At 36.2% G+C, this 17,191-nt stretch overlaps 2 protein-coding genes across 2 annotated transcripts in view; one reads left to right on the plus strand and one right to left on the minus strand.

Moving 5' to 3' along the window:
* LOC105177895 (protease Do-like 7) overlaps positions 1-11,278 on the plus strand; it is a 17,456-nt gene extending 6,178 nt beyond the window's left edge. The window contains exons 8-24 of the mRNA XM_011101180.2: positions 341-406; positions 544-600; positions 724-789; positions 2,166-2,273; positions 2,910-2,990; positions 3,893-3,942; positions 4,146-4,311; positions 5,148-5,666; positions 6,251-6,433; positions 6,509-6,611; positions 8,294-8,464; positions 8,590-8,669; positions 8,756-8,983; positions 9,778-9,993; positions 10,138-10,295; positions 10,390-10,501; positions 10,782-11,278. Coding sequence (XP_011099482.1) covers positions 341-406; positions 544-600; positions 724-789; positions 2,166-2,273; positions 2,910-2,990; positions 3,893-3,942; positions 4,146-4,311; positions 5,148-5,666; positions 6,251-6,433; positions 6,509-6,611; positions 8,294-8,464; positions 8,590-8,669; positions 8,756-8,983; positions 9,778-9,993; positions 10,138-10,295; positions 10,390-10,501; positions 10,782-10,958 — 2,541 coding nt within the window. The 3' untranslated portion in view covers positions 10,959-11,278. The remainder of the gene's footprint in view (positions 1-340; positions 407-543; positions 601-723; positions 790-2,165; positions 2,274-2,909; positions 2,991-3,892; positions 3,943-4,145; positions 4,312-5,147; positions 5,667-6,250; positions 6,434-6,508; positions 6,612-8,293; positions 8,465-8,589; positions 8,670-8,755; positions 8,984-9,777; positions 9,994-10,137; positions 10,296-10,389; positions 10,502-10,781) is intronic.
* Positions 15,223-15,621, minus strand: LOC105178340 (leucine-rich repeat extensin-like protein 1). Its single transcript, XM_011101806.1, has one exon. The coding sequence runs from the start codon at positions 15,619-15,621 to the stop codon at positions 15,223-15,225; it is 399 nt and encodes a 132-aa protein (XP_011100108.1).

Genomic DNA, 17,191 nt, shown 5'->3' on the forward strand with positions numbered 1-17,191 from the left:
GAATACTTTTAAATATTTATAAAAATGTTCTAACCATGATGATTTTGTCTCAGTCCAGTGTTTCCTTTTCCAGAATGATTTGAAGCTTCTCACCCTTTTCCTCGCTTTTGGTGCTGTTTAATGTTTCCCATGCTCTTTTATTTCCTTATTGTGCAATGCTCAGAGTCATGTTCCTCCCGTTGAGCATAATTGTTCATCCACATCATTTGAGTATATGTATTCTCTGCAGACAAAAGACTTCTCTCTTACTATTCCCTTGGAGAACATCATTTTTTCTCATTTGCATCGGCAATCTCATGATGCATTTTGATTTTATTTGGATTAAAAATTTATACTCTAGGCTACATTTCTCCACCAAGGATTTGATGAGATGCGTCGGCTAGGCCTCAGAAGCGAAACAGAACAGGCATGTGTATCAACATCCTGCATTGATTATTTAACTTAAATTACCATTTCCTCCAGTGAGGTATTGCTTGTGGAGTTTTACAAGCAATCTCTAGGGATCTAGCAATGCCTTAATCTTACTTCCATTTAATGCATCAGATAGTCCGTCATGCTTCTCCACCCGGGGAAACCGGAATGCTTGTTGTTGATTCTGTGGTAAGTATAATTTTCTGGGTATTGACATTTTCTATTCTATTAATTGTAGTGCCTAAGTTATCAAGAAATAATCTTTTGATGTTGGTTGATTTTTGAATTTGACCATACTCCTGCTTTTTTCAGGTGCCAGGTGGGCCAGCCCACAAGCATTTGGAGCCAGGTGATGTGCTTGTCCGTTTGAACGGGGAGGTAAATTTTCTTCTACCATTTGTGAAACTTTATACTGCACTCTTAGGTTGTGCCTAACCGAGATTGTGTTATGAAGTAGTAAAACTGCTAACTTTGAAACTGTTCTTCATTTACTTGTCTCCTGAGTCTGACTGAAGCTACTGAATAAATATGTGCAAGGCGAGAGGTGGAAACTCAAATGCAAGATTTATTCCTGAGCAAAATTTCAAGTAGGTGATAGATGGAGTTGGTGTACTGTGACTACTGATAGAATCTTCTCTTTGACTTTTAAGGAGAACAATGTTTGGAGAACTCTTATATCAGGTTTCCATGACTGCGGTACACGCCATCCTCTCCCCTACCCTAAAGGAAGAGAAAAATAAGAGTTTAGTATTGGAGCCTGGATGGTGGTGCTTCCAATTGTTTATAGTTGCCTTTAGTGGGGTGCTGGAATGGAAGAATTTATTTGGCTTCGACACTGTTGTGGAGAACATGGAGAATTGGTGGTTGGGTCCAGAGTATGTCTTAGTCGTTGAATGGTTTTTTGATATGTAAAGATGATCTGCACAAGGTCTGGGCAGAGAAGGAGAAGAGAAGGGAGAGTAGAGATAGAAACCAAGGGAGTGGGATAAGTCTCTTGTGTACTGCAGTTGTTTTATCATTGAATTGCTAGACTTGTATTATGCCTAGGTGTGGCCCTTAGATTTTAGCAAACTAAATGTTATTTCTAAACTTTGGAATTTACTAAAAAGCCATGAACGCCAGTTTGGTTTTCAAGGAAAAATGAAGGAACAGATGTTTCATTTCATTTTCTATAATTCTCAGCCTCAATCAGACTGTCCTTCATAGATTCAATTTTGATTTAAAAGGAGGCTTTGGAGAAATCTAGAACTCAATGCTTTTAGTTTCTTCTAACTCCCAGATTCCAGTGGAGCCACAGTCGATCATTTTCTGCATTTTATTTTAAAGCAAGCATAGGAAATTTTTGAAACAAATCTAATGATGAATAAGTAAGACTCCTGTTTTATTGTTGTTTTGTGATGTTATATTATACTAAAAGAGTGTCGGGAAGTAACTCCAAAATGCAATGTCAAAAAAACTTAGTTTTCATGCTTCCATTCCTTCTCATTCCATCAGCTCGTCCTAGATTGAGTGTTCGTTGTGAGGAAATACCAACAATTTTTCCCTTTCTTTAAATAAAAACCAAACAGAAGTAACTTATCTGTGGTGCATGACTTTCATGCCTCAGTATTTCTAATTTTCAGTAAATAATTGAGATGTTATGGTGCTAGAGTATAATGAAGAGACGGGTAGCTGATAGCCTGATATTCATTTCTAGATTTTCATTAAGTTTTAAAAGTCTGTAAAAGTTTGATATTTTAGGAATCCTGGTGCAGGTGACGACCCAATTTCTGAAGATGGAAAATTTGCTCGATGACAATGTCAACCATAAAGTTGAACTTCAGATTGAAAGGGGAGGCAAATTTTTGACTATGGATTTGACTGTACGATATAAACTTCTCAATGTGAATATTAAATTAGTTTTACTCTCTCCAATCTCCATGTCAAGTTCATGAATCATCAATTTAATTTTATACAATGTAAACATACTCTATTTTTGAAAAAATATTTGATTTGAGCAGTTATTGGTCAATTTTGGTTTTTATTTTTGTACCATATGCTACCTGAGTTGCAATGCATTCGTAATGCCTTAACTAGGTTTTCTTTCCATATAAAGTTTCATAATTTTCTAAGCTGTGGGTACTGAAACTTTGATGAAATTCTGGCTAGTTGTTGCTTCCTCAATTATCTTTCTGTTCTTAGACTTATGATTGTAATTTGTTTTATATAACATTATGTGTGGAATAGTCCCGTACTTATAATGTGATTTATCTGATGAAATTCTGGCTTGCCATACGCTGCTTCAGTTATCATTTCTGTTGTTAGACTGATGCTTGAACGAGCCTGTACTTATATTATTACAAGAATTTTTGTTAACTGCAGAATAGGCTTAGCATAATTTCTGTTTAAGCACCTTAACCATAATCTATTTACTCTAAAAAAGTAGGTTGTCAAATGTTGCAGAATTTTATTCTTTATTTTATCTTTTAGATTTCCTTTTTCCTTTGGAACTGTTGCAGGTTCAGGATTTGCATTCTATCACTCCTGATCACTTTCTTGAAGTTGGTGGTGCTGTGATACACCCTCTTTCTTATCAACAGGTTGCTTTTTTACTCTATTCTTCACCATTAGTTCCTGGGACTATTTGACTGTTATGATTGCTATGATGCGTTAATCCTTGTCTAGCTGCCAACATTTGTCATACATTATGTGTGACTGGAGTGCATGAGAATTGCCCAGTGATTTTACAACTTCTCACTCAAGACTTAGTTCTTTGGGGGGGCAACCTTCAGTGGGCAACAGCTTACTACTTCCCCCTATATACCACTTGAACCTTCCCTGATAAAACTTCAATTTAGATCTTTTGCATCCAAAAGATCTAAAAAAGTGGTTATACTGTAAATTAAGTTTGCAGTAATTATTGGAAACAAATGATGTTTTGGGGAAGATGATGGAAAACAAACCTATTTAGAGGGAGTGATGCTTTTGATACTAGAACGTGTTTCAAGATGCTATGCTAAGCCTAGTATGAGTGGGAAAATATCGATTGCCTCAACAAAAGCATAAAAGAGTTGTAGCAGGCATCAGCGTAATGTAATATTTTTAGCTACAGCAACTGGACTTTGTACTTGGGGTGATAATGGCCAGAAACACTTCCTGTGAATATTGAATATATCACTTGGGTTTCATGAATCCTAATTGTAGAAGCAAAACAAGATTGAAACACTTTAACCATCAATTACGTTGTCTTTTTTATTGTCTGTGTGAATAATGTGGCTTCTAAGTTCCTTGTAAAATCTTAACTGCAACCACAAATTTGATTTGTGGATACAATTGTTGTCAATTAACATCTAAATGATTTTTGTTTGTTGTGGCTGTTTTTGGAACCACTTATTTAAATTTTCCACTTCATAGTTAATTTGCTCATTGTGCAGGTATCAAAATTTGATGTTTGTTGTTGTAATAAACTGCTGATTAGTGACTTATTATTTTTTGTATGCAGGCCAGGAATTTTCATTTCCAATGTGGTCTTGTATATGTTGCAGACCAAGGGTATGGACATATTTCATTTCTGCCATACTTTAGGACGTCTGATTTAAAATTTTTGTTTGGAATTATGATTTTTCAAAAATTTGATGCCTAGTTATTTCAGTCACTGGTTTCTCTAAGTAATAATGAAGCAATAGATTATGGTCTTCCATTATGCTGAAGCGATCTCTGATAAATATTGAATTTGTACTACTTGCTCCTCGCAGTTATATGCTATTCAGAGCTGGAGTTCCACGTCATGCAATTATTAAGAAGTTTGCTGGTGTAGACATTACAAGACTTGAAGACTTCATCACTGTGTTGTCTACGTTGTCCAGGGGTGTAAGAGTACCATTGGAGTACATAAGCTACATGAATCGTCACCTTAGAAAGGTAATTTGTTTGACTCTGCTGCTATAGTGTTACATCACCATTGTTTCTTAGATAATTAATCCCTTGGACCATTGATAATACCTGTCCCACTCCCTTCCTTCCATGCATGTTGCCAAATCAAATAGAACTTAAGAGTTGACTGCCTCTGCCAACCGTTATGGTCTTTGTGCCCTCTAATATCAAGATTTTCACCAAATATCGTGCTGAAGTACGCCAGTAGGTGCATACATAACTCTATATGTGGTTCATTCATGTCATCTCCAAGTTATGATTGATTAACTGTTTTAGATATTTTGTTTCTCTAATGCATCTTCAGAATATGGTTTATATTGATCTTGAATATTATTTCATCCCGGGAAATGGAAGAGCATTCCATCCTAGAAAGTAATAGTCTTAGTCACCATAGCTGTTGTAGGTCTTAGCCTTATTCTCCATTTACAACTATCATATTTGGTTGTTCTGTCCTTGTCGCAAAATGCATCTGGTAACATGCTTGTTTGCCGTACCCTCTTGCTGCAATCCAGAAAGTTTGCTGGGCTGCTGTTTTGCAGTTAAATATGGTTTTTCTTAAGGTGATCATCATGCATTCCTGGTGTGCCACTTAAAGTATGAGTATTCGGTACCTTGCTTAATATTACTTTTGTGTTGGTTCACTGATTTGCTTCCATGAACTGTTACTTGCGTTGGTCATTGTTATCTTTTCCCTGCTGACCTTAAAGACACATGATTATGTTTTCCAGATTATTATACAAGTGTATCTTTGTCTCATGTATGTAGTTGAATACTCTTCCGAATGAAAATTGGAGGGATCTTTAACTATTTTCTTGTGATTGCAGTCTGTCCTTGTCACTGTTGATCTCCATGAATGGTATGCTCCTCCCCAGATATACACTCGCAATGATAGTTCTGGCTTGTGGGCTGTAAGCCCAGTTTTGACACTGGAATCAAAACTTCTGTCACCAAACGTCAATCAGATTGAACAAGATCTAGCTAGCAATAGGGTTTCATCTTGTAATGCTGATGTTACCCCAGTGGAACAAGCACCACAATGTATTTGCCAAGAACCAATGAATGGTGTTGCCAATATGAAAACTACCTGTGAACAAGTTGATGATGGATCCCTTTCTCTGGATAAATCTGATGCTGCAATTGAAAAAGGGCAAGTGGACAAACATTTGTCTGTTGGTGTTTCTTTATTACCTGGCTTTCCGTCGCATAAACTTAGGAAAGTAAGATTGGATGCCTCTGGAACAGAAAGTGAGACAGTTCTGAGAAATAATCAAGTCGCAGCAGCTGCAGCAGCTAATGCTTCAGTTGCTGAGCGTGTAATTGAGCCTGCCCTCGTGATGTTTGAGGTAACATATCACATACTTGCCCTTCTCCAAGTATTAAGGCTCTATTTTGATTCTACAGAGAGTTTCAGATGAGTGTTGCACAAAAATAGTGGTTGACGGTTACTGTTATTGCATTATTACTTTATGTCAAAGGGTATTTTTGGGGAAAAAGATTCCATTTTAGGAAATAAAGTTCTTATGCTAAGATGTCCTAGAAAAACAATAATATGGAGAAAGGGTGCAGATATTACTCCACATATGTTTGCAATTTTTATTTCAATTTTGCTTTATGTTTTTTCCTGCACCTGTGGGCATGGGGAATGGAGGATTTGGTGCACATGTAATTTAAAACATCCTCTCTCAATCCTTATGAGGATTCCTGTGCTCATGTAATTTGTATTAGCATAGGCTATGTTTGTTATACCTCATGGTCAGATAAAAAGTGTACTAGCCAACAAAGGAAGAAAGTAGTAGAAGTCCAGTCCGTTATTTAAGTCTATTAGCATGTTGTAATTACAACAGAGGCATATTTCTTTTGTCAATGATTTCTGGATTAATTTAGTTGTGTCCCCTGAGGATAGGTTCTCCTTTTCTGAACTATGCAGGTTCATGTGCCGTCATCTTGTATGCTTGATGGTGTGCCCTCACAGCATTTCTTTGGGACAGGTGTTATCATTTATCATTCTCAAACTATGGGATTGGTTGCGGTGAATAAAAATATTGTATTTGTATCTGTATCTGATGTCTTGCTGTCTTTTGCGGCTTATCCAATTGAAGTTCCCGGCGAGGTAATTGGATATGTTTTTGGGTTGTGAAGGGCTGTCACTTGTGTTTATGTTAAGCACTCTACTCATCTGTTGCAGGTTGTTTTTCTCCATCCATTACATAATTTTGCACTTGTTGCATACAACCCTTCTGCACTTGGACCTGGTGCTTCTGTAGTTCGAGCTGCTGAACTTCTTCCTGGTAAGTTGTCTAAATGCATGAATCACTTTGTTGCGCATTTGTCATCCATTTTCCTCATGGTACTTCTATAGTCTCCTGAGGCGCTGTCCTTAGATTTGAGATATGAAGTATTGTGCCTATTTAGATCTCTCTTTCTCAATTTACAAACTTACTTCAATTGCAACCAGGGCTCAGAAAGGAAATTTACCAGATGTCGGTCAGAAAACTGGGTGACTAGAGTCCCTTTAAGATTTTTCAACATTTTATTGACAGCCGTACATGTATATTTACTTTACCAGGAATATCCTTCACAGGGCACTCTTTTACCTTCTTCGTATTGCTCCATATTGAATTTCACAACAGAAAACTAGGGTTGAATCAAAATGCTGCAACTATTGAATGATCTTATTTTGAATTATGTAATTTATAATACTATCTCACAATGATACGGGTATGGGACTTGTGATGGAGTAACTATGTTTATGCATCGGATACTTGGAATGACATTAAAATGATCTTAATTCACAAATTACTTTCAATTTTAATATTATCCCTCTGCCTCATAATGAATGTCCCTTTTTGAGTTGGCACAAAGTTTTAGATAAGAGTTGAAAAAGTGAAAGTTCTTGGTAGCTATCCTTATAAATACTGGAGAATCAGTGCTGTAACATCATTATTATAGAGAGCATGCTTTTGCAAAGATGATCTCCGTTTTAGGTAATGAGAACATTATTTATGGATGTCCAAGAAAACAATAGGAGTATTCAGTTTAAATTGAACAGAGTATTCCTAGCAAATGTAGAGCAGAAGGGGAGCAGCATGCCGTTTCCAAGTTGGTTCTTGGAGTTCATCTTGGTGTATTTGGAGATGAAGAATAAAATTCTGACATAATTTCCTAATTTGAAATAGAATTTCTATGGAATCGAGTATCAGTTTTGGGGATCAACATATTTGTCAATGTGGCTTAAATTTCACTTTCACTTTTATGTTGTATGACTTGAGAAATCAACTAATCCAGCTTTCATCTGGAGGAGCATGCGAAACTACCTGTATTATTGGGATCAGCAACAAAAGCAGTTTAAATACTTGGTTCAAATAGTCGTTCCATATGCGCTGTAAAGTGAAATCCAAGTACAACTATTTATGGTTGTTGTGCTTGAAATTCAGGAAGTCCACAAATTTCGTGTTCCACAACACTCTGGATAAAAGATACTCAGAAAGATGATATGCTTCTGCACTATGCCCAATATACAATCCAGGTTCCAGTAATTCAGTAGAACAGCTTATCATATATCGAGCCCAGACATCATCCATTACTGGGACATATGTGACCAGTGGTCTACCTTATCATAGATTTGCATCTCATGACGTGCTAGATGATAGTAGCGGATCAATGAGCTCATTGTAGAATCTGGTTATTTCCATTGTGGTATTATACCTTGTGTGCAGTTCTGGGGAGTTACAGTGGATGTGCCTAAAAGTGGCTTCACAATCAAATCTGCATCTTTATCTTTATTTCAGTTTTTGACTTTCTTGCCTGAAGCAAACTGTGGAATGACTGCGCATGGAAGTAGATAATGAATCTTAGTAAAAGCTCTTTATTTGATTCCTTTTTTAGATTGCTATAGATGGCAGGCTTGTATGCATCTCAGTCTGTGTCTTCTCTCACATGTGAACAACATTGACTGTACGTTGTACCTCAGAACCTGTCCTCTGTCGCGGAGATTCTGTCTGTCTTGTGGGGTTGAGCAGCAATCTACAGGCAATTTCGAGGAAATCCTTTGTCACCAATCCTTCTGCTGCTCTCAACATGGGCTCAGCCCACTTTCAAAGGCACAGAGGAACAAATATGGAATTGATTGAGCTTGATGCTGGTGCGTCTGGGGCAACGTTGTTACATTGATCTGAATTATTTCCATTTAATCTTTTTGTGGATTGGTCCATTTGTATTCCTGGCACTGGATGAATAAGTGGCTCATTCTTATTATATTTGTTCCAGTTCTTGGTACTACATTTTCTGGTGTCCTGACAGATGATCTTGGAAGGGTTCGAGCCATTTGGGGAAGCTTTGCAATTCAGGTCTGTGCTTCTTTTCTGCTTCTCAAGTTCATGTGGTTGCTTGCCGAGTCATGCTCTGATGGCAGTAGTGTACTTAAAATACCCAGCTCAAATTTGGAGGGAGTTCGGAGCTAGACCAACAATTTAGTCGAGGTATTCCAATTTATTCAGTAAGACAGATCCTCGACAAAATTGTATCCGGTGCCGATGGTCCTCCTCTCTGCATAAATGGAATCAAAATGCCTATGCCGCTCATAAGAATACTAGAGGTTGAACTGTATTCCACTTTGCTTGTGAAAGCTCGTAGTTTTGGCCTGACTGACACTTGGATAAAGGTAATTTGTTGTTGATTAATTTCTTGTTTTGCTTCTTATAAGAGTTAGAGTTATATCTCGTTCTTTTCCTAGCAATATTTTTAACTCTTGTTCCAGAAAAAGAACGTACCTTTTAATGAGGAAATCTAATTTCCTCTTTCTATTTATCATGTTTGCTATCTGTTTTATGATTCGATTAGATTTTGGTCATTAAGGTGCAAATCTTGTCTTGCTGTCTCATTTTTTCACTTTCTTCCTAATGTGTATACCCTATACATTTTCCACGTAGCTGGTGTACAATGTTCCTTTTGCACCTTATATACTTCTGTAATGAGGATGGTGACTCTAAACAAACTGAATAGGCACTTGATTCAGAAAGATATCCATTGTGCATATACGTGCTTGTGTATGTCAAAAAAAAATGGAAAAAACAGAAATAATGAGAGGGTGAAAGAGAGGAAAGATAGTAAAATGAAAAATGAAAAGAGTGACATAAAGTTTTACACATTGTAAAAGATTTGATTCTTAGGTGCTCTGTTATCACTCATAATTTTGTTTTTTCAATACTTTATGATTTTCCAATCTTTTGAAACTGAAAGCATTTTGATATCCATAAATAAAGCAGGCATGCTTGCGTACAAGATAGCTGCATGTCCCATCTTGACACTTGAGATTGAGTTCTTGGCTAATGTTTAGAATGACTCCATCTACTTTACGTAATTCAGGATGTGCACAATATTTCCATAATATATTCAGTATGTATTAGTCTTGACATAATGTTGGAATTGTATCAAGCTTTGGTTTCTGCATTACAGGCGCTGGTAAAAAAGGATCCTATTAGGCGTCAAGTGTTGACAGTTAAAGGCTGCTTGGCAGGATCTAAAGCTGAAAACCTACTAGAACAAGGGGACATGGTTTTGGCAATCAATAAAGTCCCAGTTACATGCTTTCGTGACATTGAAGATGCTTGCCAAGAACTAGATCGGTGTAATGACAGCAACGGGAAGCTCACACTGACAATATTTCGTCAGGTGTACACAGCATTTTTATCTATTTTATTTTATTTATTTTTCTATACTAGACGAACAGTGTAGGTTGAAGACAACAATATAGTTTGTGTATCAGTTTGACTGCACTTTTATGTTGCTGTTTATCTTATCGGTGTCGTCTTTCAGGGTCGTGAAATTGATGTACTGGTTGGAACTGATGTAAGGGATGGTAACGGATCGACACGTATGATAAATTGGTGCGGTTGTGTAGTGCAGGATCCTCATCCAGCTGTGCGAGCTCTTGGATTTCTTCCTAAAGAGGGACATGGTGCATACGCGACAAGGTAACACTTAAAACACGAGATGACTGGTAGCAGGTGGACCATCACGTGGAGAACTAGGAGGGTGTGTATTTATTTTTTTTGCTGAAAAATTCAGGTGGTGTAGTGGGAGCCCAACACAGCGATATGGTTTATATGCCCTTCAGTGGATTGTCGAAGTAAATGGGAAACCAACTCCGAATTTGGATGCTCTTGTCGCTGTTACAAAGGTATGTCCGCGTCCTTTTTATTAATGCTGAAAAATAAATGTGCGACGAGCAGTTTATGAAATGGTTGATATTCCAACACGAAATCAACGTAATACCTAGTCTGAATAGATTTGTTTTAACATGTCAAGAATTTTTTCTGATATAAATCTTAATGTCGTGAAACTAAATTTGCATCATGCCTCCAGAGAGAGATACACTGACATAAGGCTTCATTTTTTGTGCAAGTTTTGGTACTCTCATTGTGGAAATATTTAAGTTTTCAATATTATGAATCCAATAGGAAATAGAGCATGGGGAGTTTGTTCGTGTGAGAACGATTCACTTGAATGGGAGGCCTCGAGTACTTACACTGAAGCAGGATTTGCACTACTGGCCTACATGGGAGCTGAGGTTTGACCCTGAAACTGCAATGTGGCGTCGAAGGACAATCAAAGCACTCGACCATAGCACTGAGTGATCGTGTCTTCCTGGAGAAGTAATGATTCGTATCTTTGAAAACATGAATCGAATTCATGAACAGTTAGTTGCTGTCTTACAGGGATTCCTTAGCTGCCAGCATCGTCTATATGGATTAGTATTAGCAACGAACCATTTGTTATAAACGGCTTTTGGAGAACATCAATAGGGCTCTAGATTTAAATTACATTTGAACTGTAGAACAACGGAGGGCCTGCCCATTGTCTTAACACAACCACTGAAGTTCTAGCATAGATTGCTACCAATACATGAATGACTTTGATTACTATTAAATCAATCAAAGCTAATTGTTAGAGATCATACAAAAAATTATACTAGCAATTGCTTTATGGTAATAAATGATTCAACTTACAGGCGTACTAACCTGCCCCTGCCCCGGCCTCTACAATGCTACCACCCTTAAGTTCTTGATGAACTATGTAAGAAAATCACGTATGTACTTCATATTATGTGGTAAAGACAATGAAGTACTTGAGCAACGAACAAAATGCAACATGCCCTTAGTGGATTCTGGCGTGCTGCTGAAGAAAAATCCACTGGTGGAGGTGGGTTCTTGTAGTAGAAAGGAAAATAAGGTAAAATTGGGTCAGGTGGTGGAGGAGCAAAGTAGTTGTTCACATAGTCCGGTGGAGGGTAAAATGGGATGTTCCCAGCCGGTGGTTGATAAAGCCCCGCTGATGGAGGTGGAGGGCAGTAGACTGAGGAGGAGGGCGGCGGAGGAGGTGGTGGAGGGCAGGTGGAAGTTGAGGTGATGGGTGGTGGGAGACATGGATACGGACACTCATAGGGTTGTAGAGGAGGAGCAAATGCTACTTGATGTGCAAACTTGTTATCTGCTGCTGCTACATTAGTTGATGTTGATAATGTGCTGAGTAGTAGTAATATGTTTAATGTGAATATGATCATAAGGGGTGATGATTGGTTGGATTTTGTCGCCATAGTAGTATAACTATGTTGTTGTAAGAATAGGACTAGAAGAGTGTTGTAACATGGAGGATGGCAAGCAGTGGAGGCGGCCTATTTGAAGGCTTCAAGAATTTAGCTTTGTGAAATTATACAAGTGTGTATTATTGGCAACTTTGAAATGGACAGGTATATCTGTCCTATTTTATATGATATGATAAAAGTAGAGTGTAGATTGCGTGATGTTAGCTTTTTGAGGGAGTCTTCTACTGGGAATGCCAAGAATCACACTGCAGAAATCTACTACGTTGGCGACCTTGAACTCCCTCTTCTTTTCCAAAATGAAGAATTCTTTTTTTCTGATACAAGATCAAAGTAGTTTCTCCAATTCATATTTTAATTCATAACCTATCTTAACGGGAATAAGATCTCATTATTGAATCATTTGATCGTCCATCAAAGTTTCATTTGTTGTAGTACTGATAATTCTTCTTTTTAATAGTTTTTGACCGGTTTTTTTTACACTAGCTTGTCATGAAAATGAAACAAATTGATTAGCGAAGATCAAATAAATATAAAGTGAAATTAAAAACAATGAGAAGTCTTCATAACATATAATATAATAAAAGGTTTTAGACCATATCATGTTTTATATAAGGGGTATTTTTTCTACTGAATAATGTACCAAAATATAGTATTAGGTATTGCATATATGCATGTATGTGGGTAACAAATTGGATTCTATGTGTTACATTTTCTACTCCATTCAATGTATACGTACAATGTGTATGAAATATATGACATCATTTTTATAAACATAATATGTGTATTGAATAAAAGAAAAAATAAAATAAGATTTGCAACAGAAAATTTGATCCGAATCAGCAAGGCCGAGTTACCAAGTTGTGTGCCTAACATAGTAATTTGTGGCACATGTAAGCCATTTGTATTAGTTAGAAGATGGGTACGTACATGCTTTATTCTACCAAGATTCTGCAATTCTATATTCATGCTTTGGTGCCAATTATCTGGTTTTGATACCCGGACCGGACCCTTTAATTATTTGAGAATAGATCCCTCCCATGTGCACATGTCTTTCAAACAAAACCCATCAACTACACAGTTTTATCATCATTTACATGAAATAAAAACTTTAATTTGTTAGCTAGTTAGATAGACCTGATCATAAACTTTTATTATTATTTGACTCATTGGAATACACTTGGCTTAATTGCATTTACTATCCTATAAACAAAGGGATAGCAAAATAAGGACCGTAGATATAGAGGTATTAAATAGTAGTCCGAAATTATTTTGTTTTCAGTTTTCGGGTTCCAGCCAATCGACTTTTAGAAGTGGCCGAAATTTACTAATGTGTATAAATTTAGGGCTTTTTAAATTGAAATTTTGCAAAAATTGGGCATTTTTTTTTTTATATTTCATCCACCACATAAACACTTACATGAAAAGAAATTTAATAAATTTGAGGAAATGCCTAAAATGCCCAAAATGGGTAGTAACATTTGTATCCATTTTGTTTTCTTTTCCTTGTCTCTCGGTAGTGTCCTTGTATCGAGCCGTTTTTGTGTCTTTTTGTCGCTAATAATCCTTACTTTAAAGTAGTACGACATAGATAAAAAGTAATCAAAGATGTCTTACCTGAAGATTGATCCAAAGAGCATTTTAGCCTGAAGAGATAGTTAAATTATAGTCAGATTTTATGTAGGGTACTTCAGAATCACATCTAAAATCCATCTGGTTACATGTAAGATGGAATATAACCTCAATTGAAGTAATTGTAATATCTAATCTAACAAGAATGTATTTATAATTAGGCCAAACTATGAATAATATAATTTACCGTATTTTTAGACTATGCAATAGTTCAAGTACCGTATATATTCTGACTATGAACTTCCATGTAAGAGTAATTATCGTCACACTAATTAATAATACATTTTAGGATGTATTTGGATTGATGAATTTGAATTTAAAGGAAGAATTGCAAATGACTTATTTTGAAAGGAATTTGAAATCCATTCATATTCATCTAAATTTAATTCAAAATTAAAATGAAAGCATTTATAATTTTTTACATATAGAATTATCCAAACATATCCAAAGAATTTATTATAAAGTATTAATGGTAAGAGATAAATTCATATGGGACTTGGTCATTACATACCACACAGTTCTGCCAAAAGTTTGGTTCACACTTCACACATGTGGTCTTCCTCAATAAAGGTGAGGGAGAGTTGGTGCAGCAGTATTGTGAATGAAAGCTTTTCTTATCTTTATATGATTGGACATGGAGAAATAAAAACGCCTTCGTACATATTGCAGATAGTTAGTAGTTATCTTGTCTGTTTGAACCTTAATTTGTCAGTCTTGTACAAGGTGGAAAGTGCTAGTTTGCCAGAAAACATGGTATCTTCAGGGCTATATAGCAGGTTACAGTGTCGCTCTATCCTACGAAACTAGTCTGAAAATTAAACCTTACTCTTGCTTGATCTATGTCATTTTTTGGGTAATCAAATGTTTTTTCAGGTTAATGAGATATTACTATTTTCCTCGCAGTCGAAGAAGGTTGTCTTTCCCCAAGTGGGAACAAGTGGACAGCCCAAGTTGTATACTGTGTAAAGTTAATAGCAGACACCCCATCGTACCACTGATTTTGTATGTAGCCTCTTAATCGTATTTTTTTTTTACGCTTGATTACTCAATATTTTATTTTTGTAGCATTTTGTCTTTTTTTTTTTCACTTTCAGATGATTCAAATGAAAATATTTTGTGTGCGTGAGCACACGCACTCAAAGATGATTGAGCATTGGTTAAAATTATAAATTCCCACCCTATTTAAAAACAAAAAACAAAAAAGAACCAAAAATGAAAAGGGGGAAAAAAAGGTTGAGGGGTCGAGGTTTAAGAAAAATGATTGGAGGGTAAAGTGCAAAACTCCAAAGGTATTATTTAATATATATATAAAAAAAAAAAAAAACCTTGCTATTTAACATACAAGTGTATAAATTCATGTTATTTATCGCATATACACTAAATTGGACAAGAGATGCATTATACGATGTTGACTTGCTCCTCTCTTATTGATGAAGCATTTATGATTTAGGACAGCTTTACACATTACATGTACAGGGAAAAGTAAGAAGGAAATTAGAGAAGTAAAACATGTATAAAACCTTATATAAAGGGATCACCCATGCACACAAGACATGAAATACATAAGTGGAAGGGATAATTTGCATCCTTAAAAAACATCATCTATTTTCACAAAATTAACGGTAGTATGCAACATTGATGCTCTTGATGTAAACTAATTGCATTAATCACCAATACACTAGCAGTTGAAGGGTTGAGACCACCACTACCGTAAGAAACAATATCCCGATCATAAGAGAATTAGTATGTGCAGAATTAGAGTATATAGCCAAATCAAATGGATTATCAGACGGATACACGTTGCCAGGAGGCCCCGTCTCATAAACGAACCCTGGTGGAGGTGGTGGAGTCAGCCCCGTCTCGTATACAAACTGTGGTGGTGGTGGGCTAACATAGACCATCGTTGGTGGTGGCAGTGGCAGTGACGGTGGCGGGGGGCTGCATGGACTCACACAAGGGCATTCCCCACACTTGATGCTTGGATCAGGCACATAGTCGGCCTTAGTAGAAAATGAGGATTGGAGAATGAGCAGAAGAATTACCAACATGCAGGCTGGTTTACTCATGGAGTGAAGGGCAAGAAGAGGTGAGGGGATCCAAACTGAGGGTATGGAATTTGTTAGCAGTACACGTATTAGGGGTAATAGTCCGTATTTAATGGGGATGGAGACTTGGTGTTGTGTGTGTGATGAAGCTCTTTCTATGGCTGTGTAGGTAAGGACTAAGGAGGTCATGAAAGGGAGTTGCATGTGGATGGAGTAAATATGTAGGTCCTCTTCCTACTTTATCATCTTCTTGCATCATACCACCATTCTTAGCCTGCTATACAATCAATTCTATGGTTGAATCAATGGATTTCAATTTTGGAAAATAATTTCAACCAATCATTCATCTTCAAATTACCCATACTAATAAAATTTGAAATTTATCAATATTTCACATATCATAGTTCCCGAACGAGGGTGGAAGCATTTAAAAAATTGCTACTAGTAATTTTAAATCTATCAATCCAAATGTACATGGCTTTTAGGTAATTGAATTTTAAGAGCTTCGGAGTTACGGATTTTAAATCTATCAATCTAACCTTCCTCGTGTACTTCAGCTAATGAGTCGAATAAGACCATCCAACATGATGATAAGAGTTCACAAGTTTTTAGGACTGCATACCATGAAATAAACAACAACTTAAGTATTCATACTTAAAGCCCAATTGTACAGTGCGATGTGGGCCGAATCCAATTAGTGGATTGGGCCCATGAAACCAGATAAACAATGATGGGCCAATAGTCTCTTTCTGGGCTACTTTGGCCCAAAGGCTACATAATAGCCCATATCACCTGCCATGCTAAATGTCTATTGTGCCCTCGCAATTTGAAGCGAAATTTCAATCAACCCCAAATTGGCAAAAGAATAAATGAATTATGCATTATGTAGTCTAATGTAGCATATTATATTATTAAATTAATTAATTTATCATACCCCATGAATAATTTTTTCGAGTCTTATCAAATATTTATCCCATACAAAAAAATAAAGGGTTCCTAAATAATTGCAATAAAATGTTGAATTGTTGATTGGGTTAGCCGCTTTCTTGGACAGTACAGTATTCTTCTACTCTGCTGCTCACCCCTTAACACCTCCTCCTTTATTTATATTGTGGAGGGATAATTACCCCTGAGTTCATATGATGTATGATTTATTTATATAAATTATTTATATTTTTTTAAAAATTATGTGTATATAAATATTTTAAAAAAATGAAAGCATTATTATAAAAATTATTCTTAACTTTTTACTTTCAAAAATGATTTTTGAAATTACTTAAAAAAATAAGAATTAATTTATATAATTAGACTATAAATTAGGAATGGTAAATGTTAATTATTGGAATTGTGGGAAATCGAACAAACTCCAGCGTTGACCCAAGTCAACCAGTCAAGTCCGCATAACATGATCACGTGCCTGGTCATGTGAGTGTTAGAATTCCTGTAATCATATGTAAGTTGATTGCTGATACATAGTGAATTCGAGTTAACTAATTAATTAATTTACATATAAAGTAGGATAAAAATTGTTAAGAGTGTAATAATATTTAATATATTTATATTTAATACACCAAATTAGTTACTTTAGGAA

The sequence above is a fragment of the Sesamum indicum genome, linkage group LG15 (genome assembly GCF_000512975.1).
Source record: "Sesamum indicum cultivar Zhongzhi No. 13 linkage group LG15, S_indicum_v1.0, whole genome shotgun sequence".
Lineage (NCBI taxonomy): Eukaryota > Viridiplantae > Streptophyta > Magnoliopsida > Lamiales > Pedaliaceae > Sesamum > Sesamum indicum.